Source organism: Pieris brassicae, chromosome 11 (assembly GCF_905147105.1).
Source record: "Pieris brassicae chromosome 11, ilPieBrab1.1, whole genome shotgun sequence".
NCBI lineage: Eukaryota > Metazoa > Arthropoda > Insecta > Lepidoptera > Pieridae > Pieris > Pieris brassicae.
The window spans coordinates 6,550,531-6,577,768 of NC_059675.1; the positions used below are offsets into that span (position 1 = coordinate 6,550,531).

Consider the following 27,238-nt stretch of genomic DNA (forward strand, 5'->3'; position numbering starts at 1 on the left):
TTTTTCACCAACCGAACGATTCGAACACGTTCACATCGATATCGTTGGTCCGCTACCTACCGCGGCCAGCGGTCATCGATACCTCGTGACAATGATCGACAGAGCAACAAGATGGCCCGAAGCATACCCATTATGCGAAATATCAGCTGAAGACGTCGCCAAAGCGGTATACGAAGGTTGGATTTCCCGTTTCGGTTGTCCTGTAACAATAACAACGGACCAAGGACGCCAATTTGAAAGCAGAGTATTTGCATCTCTTTCTCGCTTACTAGGAATCGAAAAAACGCGTACAACTTCATACCACGCACAGTGTAACGGTATCATCGAACGATGGCACCGTGTCCTTAAAGCCGCATTAAAAGCAAGACTACAGACCGCAAGAAGCTGGATCAACGAGCTCCCAACCGTCCTACTCGGATTACGCGCCGCTATGCGAAGTGACCCCGGCGTAAGCGCCGCTCAGCTTACCTACGGTTGCAACATACGCTTACCCGGTGATTTGTTATCAACGACCTGCAATGACGTCATCATGGACTCTGGCTACATCGATCAGCTGCGCGACGCAATACGTAACTTGCAACCAATGCCGAGTCAACCACACAGCAACACAAAACCCATATTCGTTCACCGCGACCTGCAATCATGTGAATACGTATTCGTACGCATAGACGCCGTAAAGAAGCCATTACAAGCACCTTACGACGGACCCTATCGCGTGCTGAAACGAGACAGTAAGATATTCACGCTGCAGTTACCTAACCGTGAAATGAATATCTCTATCGACAGACTCAAACCTGCCTACACTATCACCGAGCAAGATGTGCCTACTGATACAACAACGAGTACCTGCAACAAGCAAAACACATCAAGTGCGAGCGAACTACATGAACCATCAAATAGCCTGAAACATCAAAATGACAACAACCTGAAACAACAAGACACTGGGAACACCTCAATACCTACAAGAACAACTCGCCGAGGCCGCGTTATACGCCTGCCGGTACGCTTCGCTAGAGGGGGAATCCTGTAGGTGATTAGTACGTGTCGTCATGAAACAATAATTCGTTCTGAAAAGAACAGTTAATTGCGTTACCGTTAGGACAACTTTTTGCCGCGCCTCGATTTTATTGTCTACGCACCCTTCGCATCTTGGTACCACATGTTTACCACTAGTGGCCAGGTAGGATAATTTTTGTATATAAATCTACAGTTTTTAAAAATTAAACACATTCCACATTCCATCTTCACCTTTTCTCAACGAATTATTAGGAAGTTTTATTTTAACGAAATAAGGACCAAAACAACCTAAAGTAAAACTACCCTAAAGATTAATTAGTACCTTGCAGTGTGTGAGCTTATGTTCAGCAAGCACGGCAGCGGAAGGTAATACTTCGTCACAAATCAGGCACTTGTGTCTCGCAACAGTTGTTCCAGAATGAGCCCTCGTATGGGCTTCAAGTTCGGCTCGACTTCGAGTTCGCTCCCCGCAATATGCACATTGTAATGCCACAGCCCCATTCTTACGACGACGATCTTCCGTTCCTTGATTTTCGACTGTGTGACATGGCGAACATGTCTCTTCTACAGCGTTGTTATTTTCAGAACGCTTTCTCGATAAGTCACCATTTAAATCCTAAAAATAGTTGATAACATTGTACATTATTCTCCTAATCGCACTTAAAAAGTATGAATAAAAACCACACAATAACCGATCTAGATATTAATGTAAGCAATCGACGAGCTAGTTATAATATTTGGCATATCTTTATTTATCAATTGATTTATCAACCTGAGGAATAGCATGATGGACTTGCATGTGTCGCTCTAGCAAGTACTGAACGGCAAAAGTATCAGAACAGGTCGGTACAGGGCATCTATACGTATGATGGGCTGCTGCGTGTTCTCTTAAGGCCCTGGCTCCAGCCAGCACAGCCCCACATGCACATCTTGCTGCAGCATGCCTATTTCGTACGTGAGCAGTACATTCTGCTTCTGACCGCAAAGCCCCACCATTGGTGCCACATGAACGGCAAACCCAAATTTTGCTTTCCCCACTATGTGCTACTGCAAAGTGGACCTGAAGCAAATAAGCTCGTTATTACTTATAATGAAATTTTCGGCAAACTTTTTATTTTATTATATATATTAATATATAATTAAATTTACTTCAATAATTAAATATAAAGTTATATATAATATTTATCGACGTGAATGTGTCGCTCTACTCGAAGCAGGCAGAGCCGTGCAGCGGTTAGGAATTAATAACTTTTGTATTAAGATCGTATCCGACAGTGCGTTTGTGCTGATGGCGTAAGTAAACAAAGACAAACAGCATACTAAAGTGTCACAATTCACTGGAGGCAAAAACCCTGACAAACAGAGTTACCCTACTGCGGATAAAGGGACACTGTGCATCCCTCGGCAATGATGCTGGCGACGAACTTCCGAGGAGAGGATCCGAAATGATGCCTGCTGGCCTGTATCCACTCCTTCCCTTGCCATTCTCGCGAACCTGGATTCGCCAAAGATCTGCAGAACTCCAACATCAACGATGGTCGCGAAGCGCGGACTGCAGGCAGTCTAATATGGCTCTGCCAGCGGTTAACCCGCAATTGACAAAGCAACTGCTAAACCTAAACAGAACGGGCCATAGTCTCCTTAATAAACATCTTTTGGTCGTAGGCGCGTAGTCCTGGAATGCGAGGCTGTGGCTAAGGCTCTAGGATATACAGGAAAATAATCTTTCTCAATCTAGTTTTTAGAAGTACAGTTACGTTAGAAATATATAAAATTAAAACCACGTTAATATAGATGAAGATCAACTCACCTGAATGGCAACTTTGGATTCGAAGACTTCCTTACACAGGGTGCAACGGTATAGACTGTGTGCATGATGTTCAAATAAGTGTTTCTGTAAATCATCCGGTGTTGAAAAACTTCGGGAGCAACTATTACACGTGTACTCGCAAGACACCGCTAAGTAATGAGCTGCCAAATGCCTTTCTGATGCCACCGGGTCTGTGAATGTAGCGCCACAATGCAAACATGGCGTGGGTCCTGATTTACTTATATCGTTTCCTTCTTCGAGGTGTCCTTTCAAATGTGCGCGGAAGGCTTCAAAATCGGGCAATGCAGCGTCGCATTGATTGCACAACAAAGTGCTTGGTGATAATACCGTTTGCGGAATTACACTTGCACTTGATCGTGGCCTTTTCATTGGAGGCGTTTCGTCGGACCCGCGTTGGCTGAGATCTGTAGGGGCTGGTTGATCTACAGGGCTTTCACCATTTAACAGTGCTGAGTGTGATGAGCGTACGTGAAGTTGCAGTTGCTCCATGCTAGTAAAGGAGTCACGTGTGCAATAAATGCAAGCTAGGAGAGTTGGTGGTGGTTGCGACGCGACTCGGCGAGGTGGAGTCATGTTACCGTGCGCTGTCGTCATGTGCGCCTGAAATAAAACCAAGGATTATGTTAAGATAAGGTTAACCAATCCAATCTAGGTGATATATATATGAAACAATTTTTTAATATTTGATTTCATTTTTACGTATTTGTCTTGACTTTATTAGTTATTGCACTTCAATCCACTTTTCTTATGAAATTTTTTGGGGTTGATTCATTTATAGTTTATAGCTTTCATATAGGCATCTAAATACGTAGCCTTCTAAGCCACACCAAATCTACTAAGATGTTTGAAATAAATTAGCTCCAAATCGCTATTCATTAAGTTATAATATTACTAAATTATTCTAATATTTCAATATTAGTTCAATTACTTGTAACATATCTGGCCGTCGGAATGTTTCTCCACATCGGATACATCTCAGTGCCCTTTTACGGTCAACCTCCCGCCCATCTCTGTCTCTCTTGTGACCCTGCATGTGAGAGGTCAGAGCTGCCGCTGTATTGTACCCCCGATTGCACACCGTACATTGGAATGGCTTTTGGTTGTCGTGAGTTTTCATATGAATTTTCAGGTGATCACTGAAATATGCAATAGGGATACAATTAAAATTAAAAATATATTATAAAGTTCGTACAAGACACGGTTCACGAATGCTTGGTTCATTCTAAACTTTTAATGTAATAATTTTTTTAATTTTAATTAACCTATAAATAAATTATTTATTTCATAAAAAAACCTTTATCAGACATTAAACGTTTGGTATGTAATGATTCACGTCTTTGAAAGCATTATAAACATTATAAAGCCACTAATGCGTTTTAAGTACATGAGAGACGAGAATGTTAAAATTGAATAAAATAAATCATCATTGTGACAGTGTAATTTGTCATCTGAGATACAAGTACTCACATAAAGCACGGACTAAATAGAACTAACAAAGGGGCTTTTCATGCAAACTACAGAATAGAGGCGTTCGCCCAAACACCTCCACTAATGGGCACTGGCATGCCCGTTTAGGTACGGACATTTATTTTTGTAAGACCCTCGCCGCCATTTGTCAGCGCATCATCTCTTTTCATTTGCTTCTTCGTTGAGTCGACAAATTGCGTGGAATTAGTCACATGACCACAGAGAGGTGACGAAAAAGGTGACGCGTCGTTTCTTGCCCGTAAATCGTGTTTTGTGGCGTGACTTATGGTGATCAATCTTACTCCGCGGTCATTGTTATGCAAGCATCTTCATTTGTATTTAATTCTTTAACCTTTTGAGTATTTAACTCATATGGAATTTCATTGTGAAAAAACTCTTTTTTTCGTTTTGTATGAGCTTATATTTAGAATTAAGAAAATGGATTTGAGGACTTGCTATTCACTTAGATTAGATATGTTGTCTTGTGTCTATAAAAATATTAACGATATAATCTTCGAGATATTATTATTGTTATCTTTAAAAACTTATACTCAACAATCATCTCATTGAGTGATATTCTTTTTAGTATTATAACATATACATATGTATATACATATACTTATATGTATAATTTATTATGATAACATTGTTTTTAATGATAAAGCATAATGGCTCAAACTCAAAAGTTAATAATTAAACTAGCTAAGATTCATAAAAATATCGTTAAATATCGTAAAAAATATCGTTAATTTACCTTCGCGAGAATGCAGATTCGCAATGTGCGCAACGATACTTTCTGTCACCAGTGTGCAACTTGACGTGGCGATCCCGGGACCTCTTGTGTTTGAATAATCTTGCGCAGAATTCGCAACGAAACGGCATTTGATCCGAATGAGTCTGCAAAATGTAGAAACAAATATATATTATACATCCTACATGATCGTTATTATGTAGGTTCTAACTAAGAATTAGTACCAATAATTTAAAATTAAATACGTGAACGATAATATTACTTCGTTTGGTACATTTATTAATAATTGGATAATAACACCATATTTACCATATACCAGTTCAGCTTGCCAGCCAGTGAACTGTGAAATGTGTATTCAAATTTATATATGTAATAAATGCCAGAAGTATCTATATAGTATATGTAGTGTACGTATTAGCAAGCTGCGTTAGATAACTAAATATATGATATGGTGAGACCTAAGAACCCCGTATACCCTACGGATCCTTAAGATGTACCTTACCACATGAATTGTGAATAATAAAAAATATATTAGTACGGGATATCTGCACCAAGAGGCCTAAGGTGCGAAACGGAGACCTATGGGCAGGATAAGATGTTTAAGGCAATGAGATTTTCTCAAAGCCATCTGGCAGGCTGACCACGATAATTAAGGGCTTGAAGGAGGCTTCGCCTTTTTGAGAGCAATATTCAAAACTGATTTATTGTTATAAAAAACATTTTAAATACACCTATTCACGAATATATAAAATTATTCTCGTAAGCTGTTAGTGCATCGTGCACTTTCAGCGATTCAAATTTGGAGTAATCACGTAAACCGTGTCAACAGTTGGTCAATCTGAACACGCATATTTCCAAAACATTTATCATGTCTTTTCTATGCTAATTTGATAGTACCCAGGAAGTATATACTAACTTTTACGTGGGGTTCAAGTCCATAGCCGCTTATTAAACATTTAAGTTGGCGCCTGGTAGTTAGTAGCGGTGACTCCAGAACTGGTACTTTCCTAGCTCAACGAATATGTATCGCAAAACATCAAGTATACGTAAGGTACACAAGGTTTAACAAACTTTTTCTATTTGTTTTGATTTTCTTTTTAATAATTTAAATTATTACTTTGTAGGTTAAATTGAAAATATTGTTTAATTGTATTATATATCTAATAAAAATTGTTATTCACCATGAAAATCGGACATTATTAAGCCATTATATCTAATAGATACAAATTTATTTAAACTTAACTATGAATTCGAATGGCATACCTATCTACTGCACCTACCTTTAATATATAACGTATAGGCCTCGGTGTGTTCATTAGTATGATTTTGCTTTGGGGGGAAACTTTACGTATGTAGGGAAATACCAAATATACTTCGAAACGATGCTTTACGAGATATAATTAACTGAATTACAATAACCCGAAGGAAGATAAAATATCGATTTACCATCACTAAATTATTGTTAGCAGCAGTACGGCGAATAGATTCTATGATTAAATTCCGAGCCGGGAGCTGTAGCAATTATCTAATAAAGAATCGAACAAATAGAAATGATTGACACCTTTCTATCTTAAATTTATGCAGCGACCACGACTTTACGATTAATAAAAAAAATGAATAAAAACAAAACCTGACTAAAGGAAAGAATGTTCTACAAGTAGACTAATAACTTTTTAGTTTACATGACATTTCTGTATTACCATTGAATTAGTTAAAATAAGTATCTATTTGTAAAAATGTCTACAGATAAACAAAGGATTATTCATAAGCTAATTATGGAAATGGGTGTACAGTCGTTGGAAGTGGAAGAATAGCGCTGGCCTTCACACCACTGAACCTGACTTAAGGTTCTGTCCAAAACTGACAACGTTTCACGCTTTTACTAAATTGCTTTAGCGATTATGGTTTAGACGTTAAGTCTTAACATTTGAATGATCGACATTACTCATACAATGTTTTTCCGGCCCCGTAAAACGTGGATCAAAAACTACTATTATATCTTACTACTACTAGTAGAGTACTATTAGAGATTTACAATGTTTACATACCAATGGAGCTACAAACTTTTTAGGTCTGGGCCTCAAATTTCTGCATGAGTTCCGTAATCATTTCTAATTGGCAAGAAGTTGATCAACCTTCTGTGCCTGAAACACACCGTCGACTTTTTGGGTCTTAGGCATGCCGGTTTCTTCACAATGTTTTCCTTCCGCTGATCGCGGGGGATCCGGGGATCAAACCTACGACCCCAGGGATGAGTCTACGTATAAACTACTAGGCCAAAACTGGGGAAAAACAATGATGATGCAACTGAAGGCCAATAGGCCAAATAGTAGATTGTTTTTTTAATCTGGCATATGTGTTCGATAAAGCGGCCTGTCAATTTTTGTATGCTGTTATTTTTTTAAACGACAAGTAAGTACTTACTGTACAAAAATGTTTAAATATTTACATTTTTCTAATCCTACTTATCTAAAGAGAATTATGGAATTTCAACCACTTTACGTGAGTGCCGTAATCACTCGCGATCTACGACAGTTACTATAGTGAAAACTGTGTTGAAAATATTCCCAAAAAATCGATACGAGACATTCCAAAAATATGTTAAGAATGTTACAGTACTTATGATTGCCTATTCCATTACACTTATTTTTTCAAACAAATGAATCAAAACTCATCTAACAATCGCAGCAGAATATAATTATTATAAATGTCTGTTTGAACACATGTATAGTAATAATGATACACAATTACCTTTTTTATATCTAATTTTCACGGCATGGCTTAACTTATCCATGAAGTATACTTGTAATATGTTTTTTAAAGCAAGAAATCGTAATACTACAGAAACATGAATACCCAGACCTGTCTGTTTTATAAGTAATTGCGATATAGAGGTCAGCCTTCAAAAAGCCAGTAGATACACAAATTTAAGACTATCTTTACATATATGTAAATCTTTTGTACGTGTGTTTCTATTTAATTTCCTCGTAAATGGCTGGACCGATTTCTAACTATTTTTTTGTTTATATTCAAGTAAATTCTAGAATGCTGTTCATCTGTCAGGACCGTTTGTACGAATATAAGCTACTCTATTGCGAATATTGCAATAGAGTAGCTTATATATATATATATAGCTCCAATCTTTAGTTTGGTTGAGGTTATATAGACTCATATTATTAAAATATCTGACCTGTGATAAGTGGTATGCTAAATTTGTATTGGACTAACACCTAACTAATTAATACAAATATTGAGATTTTATCAAAAGGAGTTCATTGTTTAAACGTAAGAACTTACCTAGAAATATTGCTACTTGGCCATTGTTATTACTACTCTAACCAAGACTTGTAATTTTGTTGACGTGTTAAGGCATAGCAAGCACTGTAACTGAACATGTCGGAGCAATGTTATTATTGTCAGCTGTCATTATAAGTAACTGAGGTTATAAATTAACAACATCAAAGTTTTATTAGTTGAAAACAGTTAATACAATTTGTGCTTTATTCGTTTTGCCTACATTAATAGGTCTATAGATTAACGAGATTATTAAGACTATTTCATAGTCCATGGTTACAATGACTGTGGAGTAGAATATTAAACATAAGAAATTATATTAAGTGTTTTTATTAAGAGAATTAATTAAAAAATAAAACTAACGTCTCAATGAGCATTATTTCTAGTTTAAAGCTTTGGCGAAAATTTATAATGCCTACAATATTACAGACCTCGTTAGCAAAGTTGTAAATTGTAATTGAAACACTTGTTATGATTTTATCAGCTATTGACATGCATACGTATTAGCGCTAGGGCATAAATGTTGCGTAGTTTCCATTTATAGGAGCATCCTAAAGCAGAATATATCTGTTAAAATATATTTTCGTTCATCGTAATCTATATTTTATAAATACAATAAAATAAAATCAAATACGTTTTAAATGATTGAAGGCAATAATGATAATATCTTTCAAGAAAAGAGCGTTCCAATTCTTGTAATGCCGGCAACGCACTTGCTAGCCTTCTGGAAATGTGAGTGTCCATGGGCGGCGGTATCATTTAATATCAGAAGAGCCTCCTATCCGTTTGCCTCCTATTACAAAAATAGATACATTTTTTTAAATAAAAATACTTAATACAATAAAACATATAATTCGTAGTATAAAATTAAAGCCACATTAAAATATATATCTAATTACATATACATATATATCGGTTATATCAATCACACATGGTACGGGACATGGTAATTGATTAAGTAGCTAAGTGTTGTTTGACCCAACTAGTGACTATATTATTCACGACTTCGTGCAAAGAATCAATAAGCAGTATTTAAATTACAAATACTCGACGGGAGCTGGCCCCTGGGTGCTGACTGCACAAGCATCCCCGATGCGCGTACGATAAGATACCGTAACACACTTTATAGCGAAACTACACGCGAATATTCAACTTAATTTATAACAACATACGCCGTGGGAGAGTCAGACATAAATGTTCATACGTTGTTAAGTTTTCCGAGTAAAGCGCACCAAAAGACATTCGAAACTAGTTTAAGCGGCTTGATAGCCAATAAAGCACCGAAATGACGGGCTACCGAGACTTTCCCAGGTGCCGTAATGCGATGTCATCGCCGGTTCACACAGCCGCTGCCCAGAGGTCATCAGTACAGGCTCGGATAATAGTCCCAGTCCCTCATTATTCTACATACCAACTTTAATTTGTTAAAGTAATTTTTAAATTAAAATATATACTGTATTACGGACCACTAAATTGCTATTTAATACACGTATGCTTTATTCAGTTTGCTCCCAACAAATAGAATGGAACCTGAGGGAATACTTTTCGAAAGCACTGATTAAAATATGATAACAGATAAAGAAATAGCTGAGTGTAGTCAGGGATTTATCTCGAGCCTATTTCCGGCCGTCACAGACTGTCTCTTAGCTAAGACGCGATCTTGCCGATACATTTGTCGGCACACACCTCGCCTTGAGATTGATATCTGCAAAGGTGACTGCAATTGCATGCCGATTATCTAATAGAATCCTTTTACGATTTTTCCATATAAAAGAATGCTTTCTCGGAACATCTGCAGAACTTTTGACACAGCTAGATGCAAATCTAGTTGAACTGTGGTAGGGATTATGCAAAGTGACGGTTCTATTTGCCTTATCTAGTCTACATCTGTCCCGGCGTGTGTCGGCCGATCGTGGTGCGGTTACAGTGGCGTTGCACAAAGGAGCCGAGATATACGGCCTCTGTAATGGGCCAGACGTCAGCCTGTGAGGGCCGTGGACTGGCTCGCAACTACGATGCATATCTATACGCACTGGCTTTCCAAATGGGCCGTTTTGGACATACACTTGCTAATGAAGCTCGAAATTTGTATGATAGAACCGGAGAATTCGTAGATATGACTATTTTAATAGCTATTCTAGTCAAGCTTGTTGTGTTACAAGTTAACCTTAGACTGTATTGTTGGAGATATTATCTTAATATTAAAAAATACCATTTTGCAATAGTGTACGAACCTGTTCATGTTTCTTTAAGTAGGACAGCCTGGGAAACGCCTTATCACAGAACTGACACTGGTAGGGCGTGTGCTCAGTTGCGCCGAGCGTAAAGGGTGGATCTCCTTCGGCTTCAGGATCAGCAGCGTCAGCAGATGTTGGTGTAGAGGTTGGAGAAGGTGATGGTTCCGGTGTGGAGGATGGCCAAGAGCTTGCTGCTGCGCTACCTACGCTGCCCAGTGCCTCTGTTACAATTAAATAATACGTTAAAGGTTGCAAATTATGTAATTACTATAGTGAGCCTAGAGGATGAAGGTTACTTCGATAAATATTATAGTAGCAGTATTTAAATAACCATTATAAATACAATTAAAACCACCCTAAAACAATGACTATAGTAAGTTACCATATGTATTTATGTATTGAAGGTAGGTGGAAGTAACACTTTGAAATAGTAATGTACAGTCTGCCAAAATGGAAGACAATTATTCTAAAAGCCCAAGTTATTTGAAGGCATAATATACGTTATATGGTTACGGCAGATTTCCGAAATATAAACAAATTGAATGTGCCGCTATGAGGAGCACGCAAATGATGAGTAATGTGAGATGAGATCAGGATCTATGGCGGTGGCGAATTTCACCCCGATGAGTGTTATTGAAACAAATTTTAATATAATTTTCAGCTTTCCTATAGCACTTCATGATTAGAAAAAAAATTCTTTATAGATAGAATAGTTTGTTTCATATGAAATTATCAATTACTATTTTATTTTTCTAGCCATTTACAATAAATGATAATAATTTTGATTTCTTTCACCGTACAAGCAAGTGAACGACCTCATGGTGGACAATCGCACGCAACACTCAAAATTAAATATCTTAGGAGACGCTTTAATTTAATATACTATTTTACAAACAGTTTTACTTCTTATATGTGTTATTAATTTATTATGGTCATTAAAATTAATAAGGCCTTTTTAATAATAATACTAAATAATCAATAAATTTACTTTAAAAATTCATATTCTAAAAGTAACCGCAAATATCTCGTATAATTTTCCTTTTACGACGTAACCAGCTATTTTCTTACTTTATATCGCGTGTAATAAGGGAAACTATTTATATCAATCTATCTTCCTTCACGCCCCGGATACGCGTAACGACCGTAATGGAGAAAATAATGACAATTGAATCCAGCCATGAAGTAAGACAGCTTAATTAAGTAGCTTGCATTATTATAATGAATTGGTTATAAACTAGCTTCAGCATTGTATGGTTGATATAACTATTTAATTCTTTATTTAGATAGCCAACAGCTTTTATAATAATGACAAAAGCAAATGTATATATTAATAAAGAATTGTCATAAAATATAAATATTGGTGTGTCTGGGCGTACGTATATGTTTATGTGTATTTGCGTTGGCATTTGAGTGTCGTTTTATATGTACTATTTTAGGAGGTTTGTTATGTAACTAAGTTATATAGTTTCATGTGCAACATTATAATAATAAAAATAAAGGGCGAAATACAACACTTACTATTGAAAGTGTTTCTCATATTATTTAAATTTATAATTAATACAATTTGAAATTCGAAGTATACACCCGGTATATTTACAAAATTCTTTGTGTCAATTCTTTAGATTAGTATACCTCGTTGTATATCTATTCTGTATATGTAATTAACAATGATTGTTGACAATTCTTCGGGTGACTTAGCGCCGTGGTGGGCGGCGGAAGCTGACTTCCTAATTGCGTCGTATGAGACACCTCAACCGGCGCCTCGACAATCAGCGCCAATCGCCAAATGCTGGCGTGAAAACCTCAGCCCACACTGACCGTTGTCATGCACCGGGCTGGGTTGTCTGATCGCCAATATTACGGCACGCGAAGTGAGCGTTAAATGAGTTCATGCTAAAAATTGAAGAAGCTTTACTATAAACATTTAAATATGCTTATTCCTAATTCGATTTCTATCTCTCGGTAATTGTGAGATAAACTTACTACGACGTCTGGTTATAGAGAGTTTTACAATAAATTAGTAGATAATTATTTAAAAAACTTTCTGTAGCTAAAGTAAAATTCAAAGTGGACTTTAAATACGAAGAAACGAAGTTCTTATATTGGATTTATATGTCTGTTTAATTTAATAATATTTTGAATTTAAGGAATTTTAAACATCTGATATGTTCAAACAACAATCATTATACTTGTTTTTATTAGACTTGATCAATAAATGACTTCTACAATATTTATTTTTTGTTATGCAATCTCGCTGTTGGCCTCAAGGGCCTTTACAGATCAGCTCGTATTCTTCAATAACATGATCTCTCTGGGGAGTAGAAAACATAGATAGACCTATGAAAAACAAATATGTTTATTACGGAACTTCAAGTATCACTTACTCCACGTCATTAAATTTAAATAAGTAGATATCCCTACTCATCGGCAAAGAAGACGGAGGATGTTGGCCGAGAGAAAAAGCCGGCGTAAAAAAACTTTCGGTACTCTTTTGAAATAGCAAATCATCAAACACTTATTTTAAAACAAATATCGCAAATATATGATGAGTCTTGCCATAAACATTTCTGACATTTTGATAAGCTATTTAAAATCTTTAACACACTAATTATTCCGCACTAAGCCTAATTTACAAATTAATTAGTTGATTAATTTTCCAGCCCATTGAGTAGGTATTTTATAAGCTAAATTGAAATTTTGTAGCTATTGTAAAATCACTGTGAATAATTTGAAGGGTATATACGGGTTAGTATGAAGTAATTATTTATTTACGCTTCGATAGAACCTTGTCATTACAATTAATCAGGGGTATAATTGTTTACACTATTATTAATATATACATATTAGGACACTAGTTTCAAGCCAATTAGAACAAGGGACACCAGTATGTATATTTTAAGAATTTCTGCATCTGTTTTCATTTGTTTATTAAATATATTTTTACGTTTGTCAAGTTATTATTGTGTTTTGTATTTTTAATTACATTTGAATACGAATTTTATTTCGTCAGTCTATCTAAAATATATTTTATACGTTATATATTTCAACTTTTATGCCATATTTCTGGAGTTAAATTGTGGAACTAACTGGACTTCGTTTAACATTTATACATTTTATAATCTGCTAATTATCATGAAGAGGTTGTTTGAGGAATGGAGGCCGATTTATCAAGGATGGCTATATAACGCACAGATTAAAAATGCAACCAGGATCGACGTGTCTCCGGACGAAAAGATATGCTATAAAAAACTCTAGGTACAGCGAAAACTGAATATACTACATCAAAATACACACATACCTAACCTTATCAAAGCAATATAACAAATGATACTTTACTGACGAGAATCTCGTTAATTATACTGTCATAGTATAACCACGCGTTTAAATCGTACTCTACGTAGACAAGAAAAGCTATATGAAATGTAATAATTATACATACCTTTTTTACAAGTAGCAAAGTTTATGTTGTGTTCACGTTACAAATAATGAATAACTTATTGACGGTAGAAGAGGTTTTATTTACCTTGATTAAAATCTTATATTTTTAAATTATTTTAGCTTTAACTTATTATATACTACATTATATAACTCGATTTACAAAAAATCTATATCTATATGTTACTGTTTACGAGATTGTTTAAAAAACAAGATGAAAAAAGGCTGATTAATAGTACTTTTACATGATGAGAAATTATTAAATCTGATCTAAAATGATCAAAAGTCATTAATAGGATCTCATTAGATTAAATATAAGTATTGATGAACGTTTTGTATACCTTAATAAGTGGAATGTTTACTAGTTTTTATTAAGGCATTATTAAGACACAAGGTTCCCAATAAAGCCTAAGTGACATTTTAGTTTTGTTTCATTAATTACAAAGTTTAATAAATAAATATACTTATTACACTTTTTACCAGTGCATCGTTATTATAAACCCGCTGGTTTGATAATAAATAAAATAAGGTATGCCTTATTTGTGTCACCTAACTATACTATATGAACAGTTAAAAAAATAGAAAAAATGAAACTCACCTTTAATATCGTCGGTCGACACGTCGTGATTTTCTTTATTAGCTTGAATTTTCTCTATCAAATGTTCTAATCTACTACTATTGCCTTTAAATAGCATGATCATATCGTCGGCACCCTCTCAGCGGGACTACATCGGTTCCCTGGTGTTTGTTTTGTCAGAATTCCCGCAGGTGCATTGACGTCAAAATTTTGATGTTTTTTGAGGGCAAAGTTATCGCAAGTGCAAATTAATGCGCAACGCGTGTCCGACAGGTGGCACTAATTGAAGGGGTGCCCGTTCTGCTAAATACGGTTCCTTTCCGCCAATTATTTAGGTGACTGTTATTGACCGGGTAATTAGCAGTAATCGGAGCGCACCTTTACATTCAAGTCTTTAATGTCAGGTGAGCGAAGATTTAATGCAGTTGTGCAACGCGCGCGACACCGTTGAGCTTTTCGATGCGACTGTGAGGTTCTAATGGGCGTCGAAGGCAGTGTGCCCGGGCCTTTGCACCTCAGCACCCGTTCGCCCCGCCTAGGCCTAGTGGACGCCCCGCCTACTGCTTCCCCCTTCCCCCCTTGCACCCAACTATAAGTTTTACTATACTTTTGCCAAGACAGTGTTTCGATTTTAACAAAGGGAATATAACATCTCATAAACGGTTTCAAAAATTTACTAAACAAACACAATACTTTAAGACAAGAATGGAAATGATAAATCTTAATGGAACTTCGTAAAATCCCACACGTAATCAATCGTTGACAATTCCACGCATTCATTTCGTCTCAAATGAGAGAGTCGATATTCACAAACGTGAAATATGACAGCGGGATGACACTAAAAGCTTTTTGAATACGGTGTACGGTTTTCCCGAGCTTTTTCTTTTCGCTTTTGTTATGAGTAGCGCGACCAATGGGCGCCAATGCCTCCCACAAAATGGAATCTATAAATATTACAGTGTTTATACGACAGTGTTAACGAGGGTGGTGTTCAGGTGGACATGCTTGCAACCTGAATGCTAGTTTCTCTCTAACTATACTAAACAAATGTATACATGAGTCTTGCTGACTGAATAAATGAATAATGTCCTCTAGTTATTCAAATAATTTGTTTAATTTACGTTAAAGTATTTTTTAACGATTAGAGAAACTATAAATACGCTACAACCGATTTTCCTTTATCACCTATTTCATTGTAAATATATTAAGTAATACAAAACGATAGAATATATTTCATAAAATTCCTCCCACCAATGTCTCCCGATTGGACCATAGGGAGTAATACAGTTGCTGGACTTTCTACCTTTTAGTTGTGAATATATTACGGAGATTACTGGCGACACCAACCGCGGTCATTTTGCGGATCAACTTGAGAAACATCTGCATTTTAAGACCCTCTAGCGATTTGATAAACCGTTAAATAAAATGTTACGAAGCTGAAATAATTTAAAAAAAAATTACATAACTTACTTACCATACTTTAAAAAACTTATAGCATTGGCTCTTGACAACATCCCGCATATATATATTTAAATATTCAAATTACACCTATCATAAAAAGTTAACTATAGCTCTATTGGCTCTTGACAACATCCCGCATATATATATATATTTAAATATTCAAATTACACCTATCATAAAAAGTTAACTATAGCTAATAGTAAATGCAAGATTGTGTCGCCATATAATAATATTTTAAAATGGCTCAATACAACCTAATAAACAATGTTACATTAACGTATTGTTAACTAAACGGACGTAAGATCTGACAAATTAATGAACATAAAATATTCAAGCGAAGTTACATTGAATAAAGGATTGACAGGCGTCGGGTACGGAAGGGTTAAACATTAATACTTAAGTGTCCCGCACCTCTCTGACACCACCGATTAGTCTGTCACTGAACTGAATCTCTGGTCTTGAATAAAGTATTATGAAAAAGCGAGCATTTCTTATCTTCGAAAGCCCACTGCCACCAATGATGAGGGTCTAAGCTACATTTGCACTTGGTACCCTTCTGTTAAACTTCTGTATGTGTTAGATACATAATAAATGCATGGAGATGGGTCAGACCATCCTAAAAGAAATTTTCATACTGACATTTTCAATGTGGTTCAAGTTTCAGTTGGTCAAGCACAGTTAATTCATTGACTAATTCAGAAGTTAATACAGTAATAAAGATTCTATAACCATTCTGTAAAAAATCGAAAGTGGATCGTGAAGAAATCCACAGGTAACACGCAAATAAGACTTTCCTAAGACTAACGAAAGTGAGTACAGTCCCCTATTTTTGAAATATTGTCATTAATAACATATTTGTTACTGAATAACCTGTAGACTAATAATTAGAGAGATATATATTGACTCAAATCTACTTGAAAGTACTTTCAATATATAAGTGTATGAAATAATAATTTACACCATTAAGATACATTAACGCATATTAAGTGAGCCATTTATAATAGCGAACTATCTATAGCGTAATTTCAATCGTCATTTGTTAGCTTCGAATTTTTTTTTTGGTGTGGCGAATTGAGTCAAACGTCGTTATACACCTAAAGCATTTAATCGATATTCAAGCATTTTTTGTTAAGAGCATAAACAATGCAAAACAAGCAAAATTAATTTGTTAGTTATATATTTTGACTCTTAATATTTAAAAATATGTTGGTGTATTAGTAATTTCTATAACATTATATATAATTAAATGGGAAAATTATTCGTTCATTTATTTTCATTCATTCATTTAGTTCATTCGATTATAGTAGACACAGACTAAAAGGCACTAATAGGTATAGTAATGCAGCAATCAAATTGTTCATTATAATTAAATAAATCTGTATCTATAAATGTTCTTTTATTCAAGGGAAGTATTGAAGTAATAATGATAAACTGAATTCAGAATTCTTATTATAAACGTTTTTAAGTTACGCAATCACGTAACTTTAAGAAGGTTTTAAGGTGAGATTTAAAGCAATCTCATCTCAATAGGCGTAAAATGAAGGCCACACAAGATAAACAAATTGATTAGGGCGTTTATCTATGAAGATCGCAGCGTGAGATGTGACTGCAGGGTGGTCCCTGGGGTAATGTCACAACGTTCGCATTGTTTATTTCGCCATTTCACCTGATACGGAATATGGGTTTTATGTGAAAAAAAGATATCTATGAATTATCCATAGGGTTTGTAAGAGATACTAAAGTGACTGCGCCATAATCGGACAGGTATTTGAAAAACAATAAAATATCAATTTTTACAAAATTAAAAGATTTTGTTTTAAATGAAAATAAAGGTACACTAGTTACAGTTATATTATGCCAATTGCAGTACCTTAAAGGATACTTAGTTTTGTACAAGGTCATAGTATGATTGATGCTCATCCTAATCTACTCTCTAAAGGAGTCTGTAACTCGTATGGATGAACATTTATTATGGAAAAGTTAGAAGCACATAGTACATATTTGATTTCTATGAGGCTAAAATGACGATAACCTGATCTCGTTTGTTAAACAAAAAACGTTTCATTAGATCAAAATAATGTCATATAATGCCGTTCAAAAATTGACAGAATATCATTATAATGCATTGACATAACACGTTCTTATATATAAGTAATTTCTCTTACGCGAATTTATCATATTATTTACATAACTTTAAACCTTATAAAAAACAAAACGTCACTTTATTTGACGCAAAAACAATTACATTGTGTACCTACATTCTAAAGTTTGTAAATAGTGATGCATTGATACGCCTTTATGCCGATACGATACCGATGCCGATATATCGGTGATAGTCAGGGTTTGCCGAAATAGTTGTAAACATAAACCTTTCGATTAACAGATTTTTTAAATGTAGTACTCGGGTAAACCAGAGAATATATACTTAAAGAACCTACACTATTGGCAAATTATGAATTAATTATTTTATTTGCCGGTTGCAGCATTTGATTAATTCCCATAGATCACTGTACACGTAATACTACCAATCCTATAGAGCCTTGATATAATCTATACTTCAGAAGTAGAACCTCTATTAGGGACAATCTTGAACCAGATTTAATCGTGACATAATTTAACACTTTTAACCACAAACGTGTGAGATTCCAACACGATCGTAATAAACACTCAACAAATGTGTCTGTTGATATCATCATTATAACGACTTTGTTAGCACCAACACCTTTTAACTTCACGTCGTTAGAAAGTGACTTGGTAACCCCAAGCAGTAAATATCTAATTTTGCTCAGCTTGCGTTATTGTTTTTAGAGTTCTTTAAGTAATTATTGCAACAAAAGTATTTTATTAAATGAATAAAGATTATATGGTTCGAGAGCCTTGCCCAATCATGTAGAACGCAGACAGGATAATTGCAAAACAAGGACCTTTCAGAACAAAGAGCCTTTTCCAAATATTCTGAGGCGAATTTCGTAATATTCGTAAACATAGCTTGTCAAATATGTGACAAGAATTGAGTTGTGATACGGTAAGTCACGTCGTGCGGCGCGATTGTATCCTAGAGGCGGCGGGTTTTACGTACGCTGAGACGAAATAGGTCAATTAAGACGTGGGAGTGAGGGATACGTGACCGTAACGCCTGATCTTAGCAGATAGCGGTGTTTGACGCCTTTATTTATCATCATGTCGGGCCGTGATTATGACCTCGTAAAAACTCATTTGTGCTACTTGCAATACGAATTGAGCGTCACGCAAAAATGGCATGCTGTATTGGTAATCTTAGCTTAAACATTTAATTTCAGAGTTCACTATTTACCACTGTAAATATTAATTGCTGTAAAATATTACGTTTGAATACTTTAATAATAAATTAGTTTAGTACAAAGCCAAAGGTATTAAATGATCTAATAAAATTCCTAGAAGTTCAGTGATCCAGCCCCGTGGGAATATTCATTCAATAACTGTGCGTTATGTCAAAGCATGACTGACATCTCCCCTGGTGTATCGAAGCGGGAGGCATGCCCAGTTTGGTGATAGTTCCGCAACTTAGCGCCTACTACGCAGAGGTTATCGGAAACTTTAGATTGTCGCCATTATTTTTGTATTAAAGGATAATTCAAACTTTAAAACAATTTTATTGCCATATTTATCTAAGTAAAGAAATTACTGTCATATCTATCAATGGTGAGTAAAAACGAGTCTTGTATAAATATATAGAGATATATTTATTTTCTGTTTATCTCAAAGCGAATCTGTATGAATCAGGAGATTTTAGATCTTGGAATCCGTTTTTGATATAGTTAAAGATTTCAAAATTCCTAACTGCCATATTCGAACATGTTTTTATATTGAATTAGCGATGCCCAGAACGCATGATCTATGCGTTCGTGGGTGGAAGTTGTCAAGAACCTCGTAACAATTAATGTTCAAAATTGGTCGCAAGAAGCACGAGATCGAGTACGATACCGAAAGATACTTGCAGTAAGGGGCTGTACCCCCTAATGGGCCTTTGTCACTGATGATGATCAGGAATACCTGATAAATATCGGGTATAGGATTGTAATGTGTTGTTTCATATATTAAGAATGTACAAATTTGCAATAGTTTATGCTACACTTTAGTAACTGATTTTAGTAGCTTTCGTAGTTTGCTTATAAAATTCTAAATAATCAAAACTCATGGTCAGCGTAGAGAAATCGGCAAACTTAGAACACGGCCCACGGTCGCTCGTGACCAACGATTGCCACGGCGCGTCATGCAGCTTTTTATCACCTCTAGGTGGGTTATGCTGAATTAGTCACCACGACCCTCAAAAAAAAACACTGATCACGTTTCGCTAATCACTGACCGAAAAACGATTTTTCACGATGATTCGAGAATAAGATACATGAATTCTAGTGTGAATTTATGTTTGTTAGTGACTGTATTATAGTGTTTTGCCATGTTATTAGATGCTAACTGCAATTGTGTTGCAGCTCCATTTTATATAAATAAATACATACATACATTCATCATACATACATTTTATATACATATTTCTTTTTTTTAATAAATAATAATAGTAATAATACGAACATAGCAATTTATAGACTCTAAACTTTAGTTTAGAGTCTATAAATTGCTATATTCCCTTTAGGGGGAATGCAGTCGCGCGCGCAAGGCGAATCGGCACGTAGTTCCGGCGTCTGCCCTCTGCAGGTGATCTGATGCTGCGGTTGAGTATCGACATCACCTGCCCCATGAACAACCAGCCAATAGGAGGGCTAATATAATTGTTTAGATCGACAAGTCACTATAATTTCAAAATCTTAAAATTCCAACGTATTTTTAGGAATTCCCAAAAAAAAACAATCTCACGTTTTTCTATTGTCTCTATATCACAAATTTACAAACATTTATCTGTAAGAATTATTTGCATTTAATAGTAATATATGGGCCTCGTGAAAAGTGAGGGCTCGGACAGGAAGTTAAGCCCCTTAAAGTCCGGTAGTGGCGCGCACATCCGGCCACCACTTACAACAGCGACTTAGATGGATTTCCGCCCCTTAACTGCTTCTACAAGAGTTACCTCGTTAATATTGCCGTTGAGGGATGCTTACAAACAATAACAGGCTAGTTTTTATTTTGATTGAGTTTTTAGATTGAGTTCTCACTAAACGGTCAAATTCACTATGACATCACACCATTTATTGTATAGATACTTCACCAATATAATAGCATACATCGTTTCAAATGATTATCTAATTGACATCGTTAAAGTAAAGTTTAAATTTATATAACTAATAATTATGTATATTATTAGAAAATCCGTATTCCGATGTATAGGATAGGCAGGCTACTTGTTTCTAAATAAACCAAGAATTACTTGCAAATTACTGTACAAGAGAATGTTAAACTATAAACTAAGCCGAAGCCGACGTATTTTAGTAAATACAATAGACCCGGAGAGGAAATGCCGAGGAAGCCAAGACGCAAAATAAACTATCTCGTACAATAGGAATAACAAAATTAGATTTGCGTCATTCGATTGTTTCTATCTCAAAGTACGTATATACGTATGTACGTACGTACGTAATATTAATATAAGACGTGACAAATACGTGACAATCATTAACAAAATTTTGTAGATTTCTGTGTGAAGGTTCTTGTATCGATTTAATGTGACTATGTTAGGTAAATTTAATTTGTTTATTCTTAATTAATTAATTTGTGATTAATGGCATGGCAATCCTGTAATCTTGAAGCAAATTTTGTAAATTATAGTGCAGGTAGAACAGGGCTTTGTCAAGATATTCTATTTTGGGTGAATTCGTTTAACTCCACTAAAGAGATAACTTTTAATGAAACTTTTTCGTATTACCGGATTTATAATGGTTTTAAAAAAAACTCAAAAATTATTGGTTAATGTAAACTTTAACCGGAATTACGAAATTAGACGCGCACGCGTCAATGAAGACATCTTGTAAAACGTTCACCTGCTTCTGGTTTTACTATTTCACCTGCCAATTTATTCAATTATTTTAACTTAACGAAATCAATGCTAGATTAATTTTTAATAATGCTAGTACGTATATAATAATAGTCATTATGTCATGTTGTCGAGATGTAATTTTGCGATGAAAGCAATATTTTTGCTCGGCTTAGCAAGTAATAATTGCAATGTCATTAAATAGATTCGTTTATTAACTTTAATATTAACCAATTTAATTTTTTAAGTTTTAAGACGATTTCTTAGGAATAAACAAACATTTAGGTGATAAATATATCGTTGAATGAAAGTAATAAGAAAACTTTCGTTTTATAATTAAATATTAGTTTCATTTTTGAAGTGTAAATAACACCCATTCTCAATTGATATTAATATATTAAATAATAGTAAAAAAATAATCAATTGCATTTAAATGCTTCATTTGTAATATTTGGAGCAACATTTTAAATTTGCACTATGATGATGGATGAAGAATGAATGAATACAAGGATATTTGGCCAGGATTCCTTCGTGGGGATGACTAAATGAGAAGAAAAATTCTTCGTGTTACGTATACGTTGTGTGGGTGGTCGATAGTTTATCATTGATTAATTTCATGCATTTTAAGTCATCACCTGCTTAAAGGGTTGCCTAAAAATAGAAAGTGTTAGTTGTGACATTTTTAAATAATGGTTGTTTTAAATGTTGGTTGGATATAACAAGAAATATCTCGGATCTTAGGCGTTGAATTATCACAGTTACAATAAAGAAAAGAAAGAGAGAAATGGGCGTGGGTTCGTATCCCACATCTGACACCATGTCATGGTCACTACGCGTTCAGTCAACGACTGGTTTATTATAGGAATACCCTCAAATACACATCAATAAAATCATGACACCTGTAAAGTGTATCTCATGACATCTTATAAGCTGAAACTGAATTTTTAAAAATAAGAAACTCTTTAATATTTCTAAGGCTTTATATTTTAATATTAAATAGACTTTATTATAATAAGGTTTGGGTGCCCACGTGGGTGCCTGGGGCGGAGCTAGACCGCCCACCTTCCCGCCCAACTAACACGCCCAGCTCATAATGCACTACAGCATTACCACAGACTATTTTAAGTTTTTCACGTTTCAACTTCAACCAAAAACCTTCACAATAAGTGACACTACGTCGGCTGGATTATTTCGTAATGGAAGTCTATTTTGAACTGAGTCTTAATGTGCCGGTAAAAGTTTCGCGAAAATATTTATATAAATTTATTTGACTTTGATAAGAGCTATAGGTCTTATATATATATATAAATATATGACCTATATATATAACTTCTCCACGGTCGTATAACTTGCTCAATGCAAAGTTGTTTTAGGATAAAATATGTTAATAATTTACAGTTGTGATATAAAATTAAAGTCATACTCTCAAATTATATAAAATATCAATCAATAACATTGTTCGGCACGTGCTAGGCTTTTGGCTTCGTCAAATACAGAAACATTTCTTGACCCTGACACGCTGTGAATCTCAACCTGTCTACGGCTTGGGGCTCCGGTCTGCGCTCCTCAAAAATGCCCCTATGGCAGTGATGTTAACAAGCTAGGACTGTGATGCCAAAAAAGTGCAGGCTGCTTCTCGAGACATGCGGCACTTTACGTTTATCATGCACCGGTCCCTTGCCACCGCCAACGTGTCAAGTCTATTGAGCTAACAGGTATTGCAAGAGACCGGACGGTATGAGTTTGATTCCATGTAAAATGGGCCGCGTTCTGGTATGGGATGCAACCTGTTCAGCCACGCTGACCCCTTCCCATCTACATGGAACCAACAACAGAACTGATGCGGCTTGTGAAGCGGCGAAAAAGGTAAAGCTTGTAAATACAGGAGTCTAGGCTCCAAGTATGATTTTGTCTCTTTCGGTTTCGAGACCCTTGGTCCGTGGATTCCTAGGCCTATAAGGCTTTTTAAGGAAATAGCTAAAAGGTATTTACTACATCACAGGAGACCGAAGAGCTGGCAGCTACCTTGGACAAAGAATTAGTCTAGCTATTCAAAGGGGGAATGCTGCCAGTATCTTCGGAAACCTTTCGTAAAGGGACTCCTTATAGTAATATATTTTAGTTAATATATTATATTTTAAGGTAGTTATCGTTCAGATCTTTAATTTCTTCTATCGATTTCTATATTATTATTATGTGTATGTCGATAGCCTTAGTATATACATAATTTATTAATTACGTTGTTTAAACAATTAGTTTAGTTTCAATGCACATGTAGAATCCTTTATAATAGTTAAAACGTAACCGTACTAAATCATCTTTAGACCAATATAATTTTAGTTATTTCATGAAGTAAACGCAAATTAAATCTCTATTTCTAGCGCCCTCCAATAGATGTCGGTACAATCTTCAGGGTGCAAACGAGAGTTCAACCCCTAAAAATGCCGCCCTGAATACATTCGTTCTCGATAGAGTGCGCTGTTCCTAAGTAACTACCTTAATACATGGAAGAGGAATTCCAAGGTTACGTAAGTCTACGTAAATTACGATTATAGTCATGAACAAGATTAAAATAGGCTAGATTTGTATGTTCTAATATCAGTGGCTCGCAACGGTGGCTTGGCGGCGAGATGAAGGAGGGCGATACAATCAACGCCGCTTTGCGACACCTCGCCGCCGCGGCCAAGAGCCTTGCATCTAATCGGTGATAACACACAGCTCGTCTCGTATTTCATCAGTACGCAAATCTGTTACAAAATTGAAAAATCGAACTAAATTTACAGTTACACGCGATATGGTCATGATTCCCACGCACTCCGCGACCCTGCCATTTCTCGCGAAGTATCGTCGACATGCTTATTCATTTATTTAGCTCAGTGCCCGCTGCGACCACTGCGGTGATCAGTGAAGCAGTTACTGCGCCATCTTGAAAACTGCCATCAAGTTCCGCTTTTGAACAAACAATACACCGCACGCAAAGTAGTGGTCGTTCAAGGTGAAAATCGATGTAGATTGTAATTTCACGCCATGCCACTAATACCATTATAGCTTCAATTTAGGAATTATCTATACAGATAAATACTTTTAAACAAACTATTGCATAACAAGTGTATCAAGAAGGAAAAACTAAATTCACAATTTTCGTTCGATTTTAATTCTCTTATTATGTCTATGATAGTTTGGCAAGTTATTTAGATTGGGAGCCTAGATATCTCTAACCATGCATAAGTTAAGTGCATCTGAGTCAAGTGTTGACGCAATATGAAAACTTCCCCAGGGCTGAAGTTTAACTCAAGTTTAACTCTTGACCGACGACACGCATTAAGGCAAATGACCTTTATTAACGAATGTTTTAAAAGTTGTTTGCAAACATTTAACTAGACTAATAAGATAAGTTAAAACCTAAGATATTTTTATAAATAGTTTTATAGAATAAGACTTTACACCATGTAGCTAACGTTTAATAAATAATTATAAAATTTAAAACAATACTTAGAGTTTCGATTTCACGGTATTAGAAGGCTTGAATACCAAGTTGTGTACTAACAGGGTGCAGTGAGTACCAAAATAATTATAAATAATTATGCCGTCGAAGACGCAAACCACAAGAGGGTGGGTGGTTTGTTTTGCCACCTCGGGTGACCCTGTACCGCCCTTGTCCGCCCGCTCATTATTATCTCCTTACGATCTCCAAGTGCCAAAGCCATGAATGCTCAGGACCCATTCACTCCTCGCAATTCAAAATATAAACAATACGCGTTCCCTTCGCTCCAGTAAAATACTAAAAAAGTAAAAAGGGACGGCTATTATTTGTGCTTCTTGGGAACCCTTTAATGCCGGCGAAGGCAATCGAATGCTTAAACACTGCAATCGAATATGAGTTTATGGTGGCGGGTGAATAGCGGGCGGGCAAACGGGCAGGCACAATGCTGGCTGAGTCTGGAGCGGCGCGGGCCGGTGTCGGGTGTCGTCGCCCACACGGCACCGCTCCCGACACACGATATCGCCTTTTTATTTCATAATTTCAACACAATAAAATCTTTGAAAGGCGTAGGGTGATGACAATGCGCCCGGAGGCAAAACGGCTCGGAAACCCTTTATAACAGACTTTTGTCTTTGAATAATATCGGGTGCAAATTAAAATAAATTCTATAGCCCACAATCGATGAATACGACGGTTTTTTTACTACCAATATGTGGTACCTGAGCCTTTAATTACTTTGTACATTCTTAACTGAAATAACTTAATATTTCTATACATCTATAATAAATTAAATGGGCAGCTTAACATCTACCCGCTCACCTTATACAATCTAAAAATACGACTAAAGGACTGGCTCGTGAACATACCCTACGCAGAGTTAGAGCTTCTTCTGAGGCCTAGTATGTAGTTACACACTGTATTCATTCACTCACTGACTCACTCACACATTTGCATTCACACACTTACTTATACACTCAAGCGTGTTGATAACAGTTAAAAATCAATAACAAAAATAAATAAAATAAAAGATGTAACTAAATTATATATAAATTAAATATTTTAAGGAATGTATAATTAAGTTTGTTATAAAAGAGCTGGAAACCCTGACACAGGTATTTTTTACTTAAAAGGGTTCCCAAATCATACACATGGTAATGCAATTGTACTTAAAATGAATAAACACATATTTTATTATTATTATATCTACACTAACTATACTAGGTACTTCACAATAACGTTAGCTTTTGTACTCTTTTATAAGAATTCTAGTGCCTAAAGATAAACATTATAGTAAGCTCTAGGAACAAGTCATTTATAAAAAGGTTGCGAATCGCTTGCTATACCATCCACCGATTGGCTAGGCGGCGCCCGCCGTTCCCAAGGGCCCTATACGAGATACGAAATGGGCCCCAGAACACCCATAAGAGAGAGACCCCGCCCGCCACGGCCGAATAATTAGGGCTCTTTGTTTAGATAGCAGCAATTTTATTTGGGAGAGAACTGGCACTTGGGACGACTCTGGCCATTCCAACCGACCGATATTAATAAGAAACGTGAACAGCAAACGTAACGAAATTCTTATACCTCCACTATATCAAAAAATCCCATGTCAGTTATAGCTGATAGTTTAGGATCAGATTTCACAAAGTTATAAAAACAAAACATTTCCACAACTTCATAGAAAGGGGAGTTGACAGTCAAGGAGCTATCACATAAATA

General features: G+C 35.7%; 1 protein-coding gene across 1 annotated transcript in view; it reads right to left on the minus strand.

Moving 5' to 3' along the window:
* The window catches only part of LOC123716472 (zinc finger protein 423 homolog), a 53,536-nt gene that overhangs the window by 4,680 nt on the left and 21,618 nt on the right, over window positions 1-27,238 (minus strand). Inside the window, exons 5-10 of the mRNA XM_045672236.1 lie at window positions 10,595-10,818; window positions 5,070-5,212; window positions 3,777-3,984; window positions 2,828-3,448; window positions 1,790-2,077; window positions 1,340-1,633 (exon numbers count right to left, since the gene is read on the minus strand). Coding sequence (XP_045528192.1) covers window positions 1,340-1,633; window positions 1,790-2,077; window positions 2,828-3,448; window positions 3,777-3,984; window positions 5,070-5,212; window positions 10,595-10,818 — 1,778 coding nt within the window. The remainder of the gene's footprint in view (window positions 1-1,339; window positions 1,634-1,789; window positions 2,078-2,827; window positions 3,449-3,776; window positions 3,985-5,069; window positions 5,213-10,594; window positions 10,819-27,238) is intronic.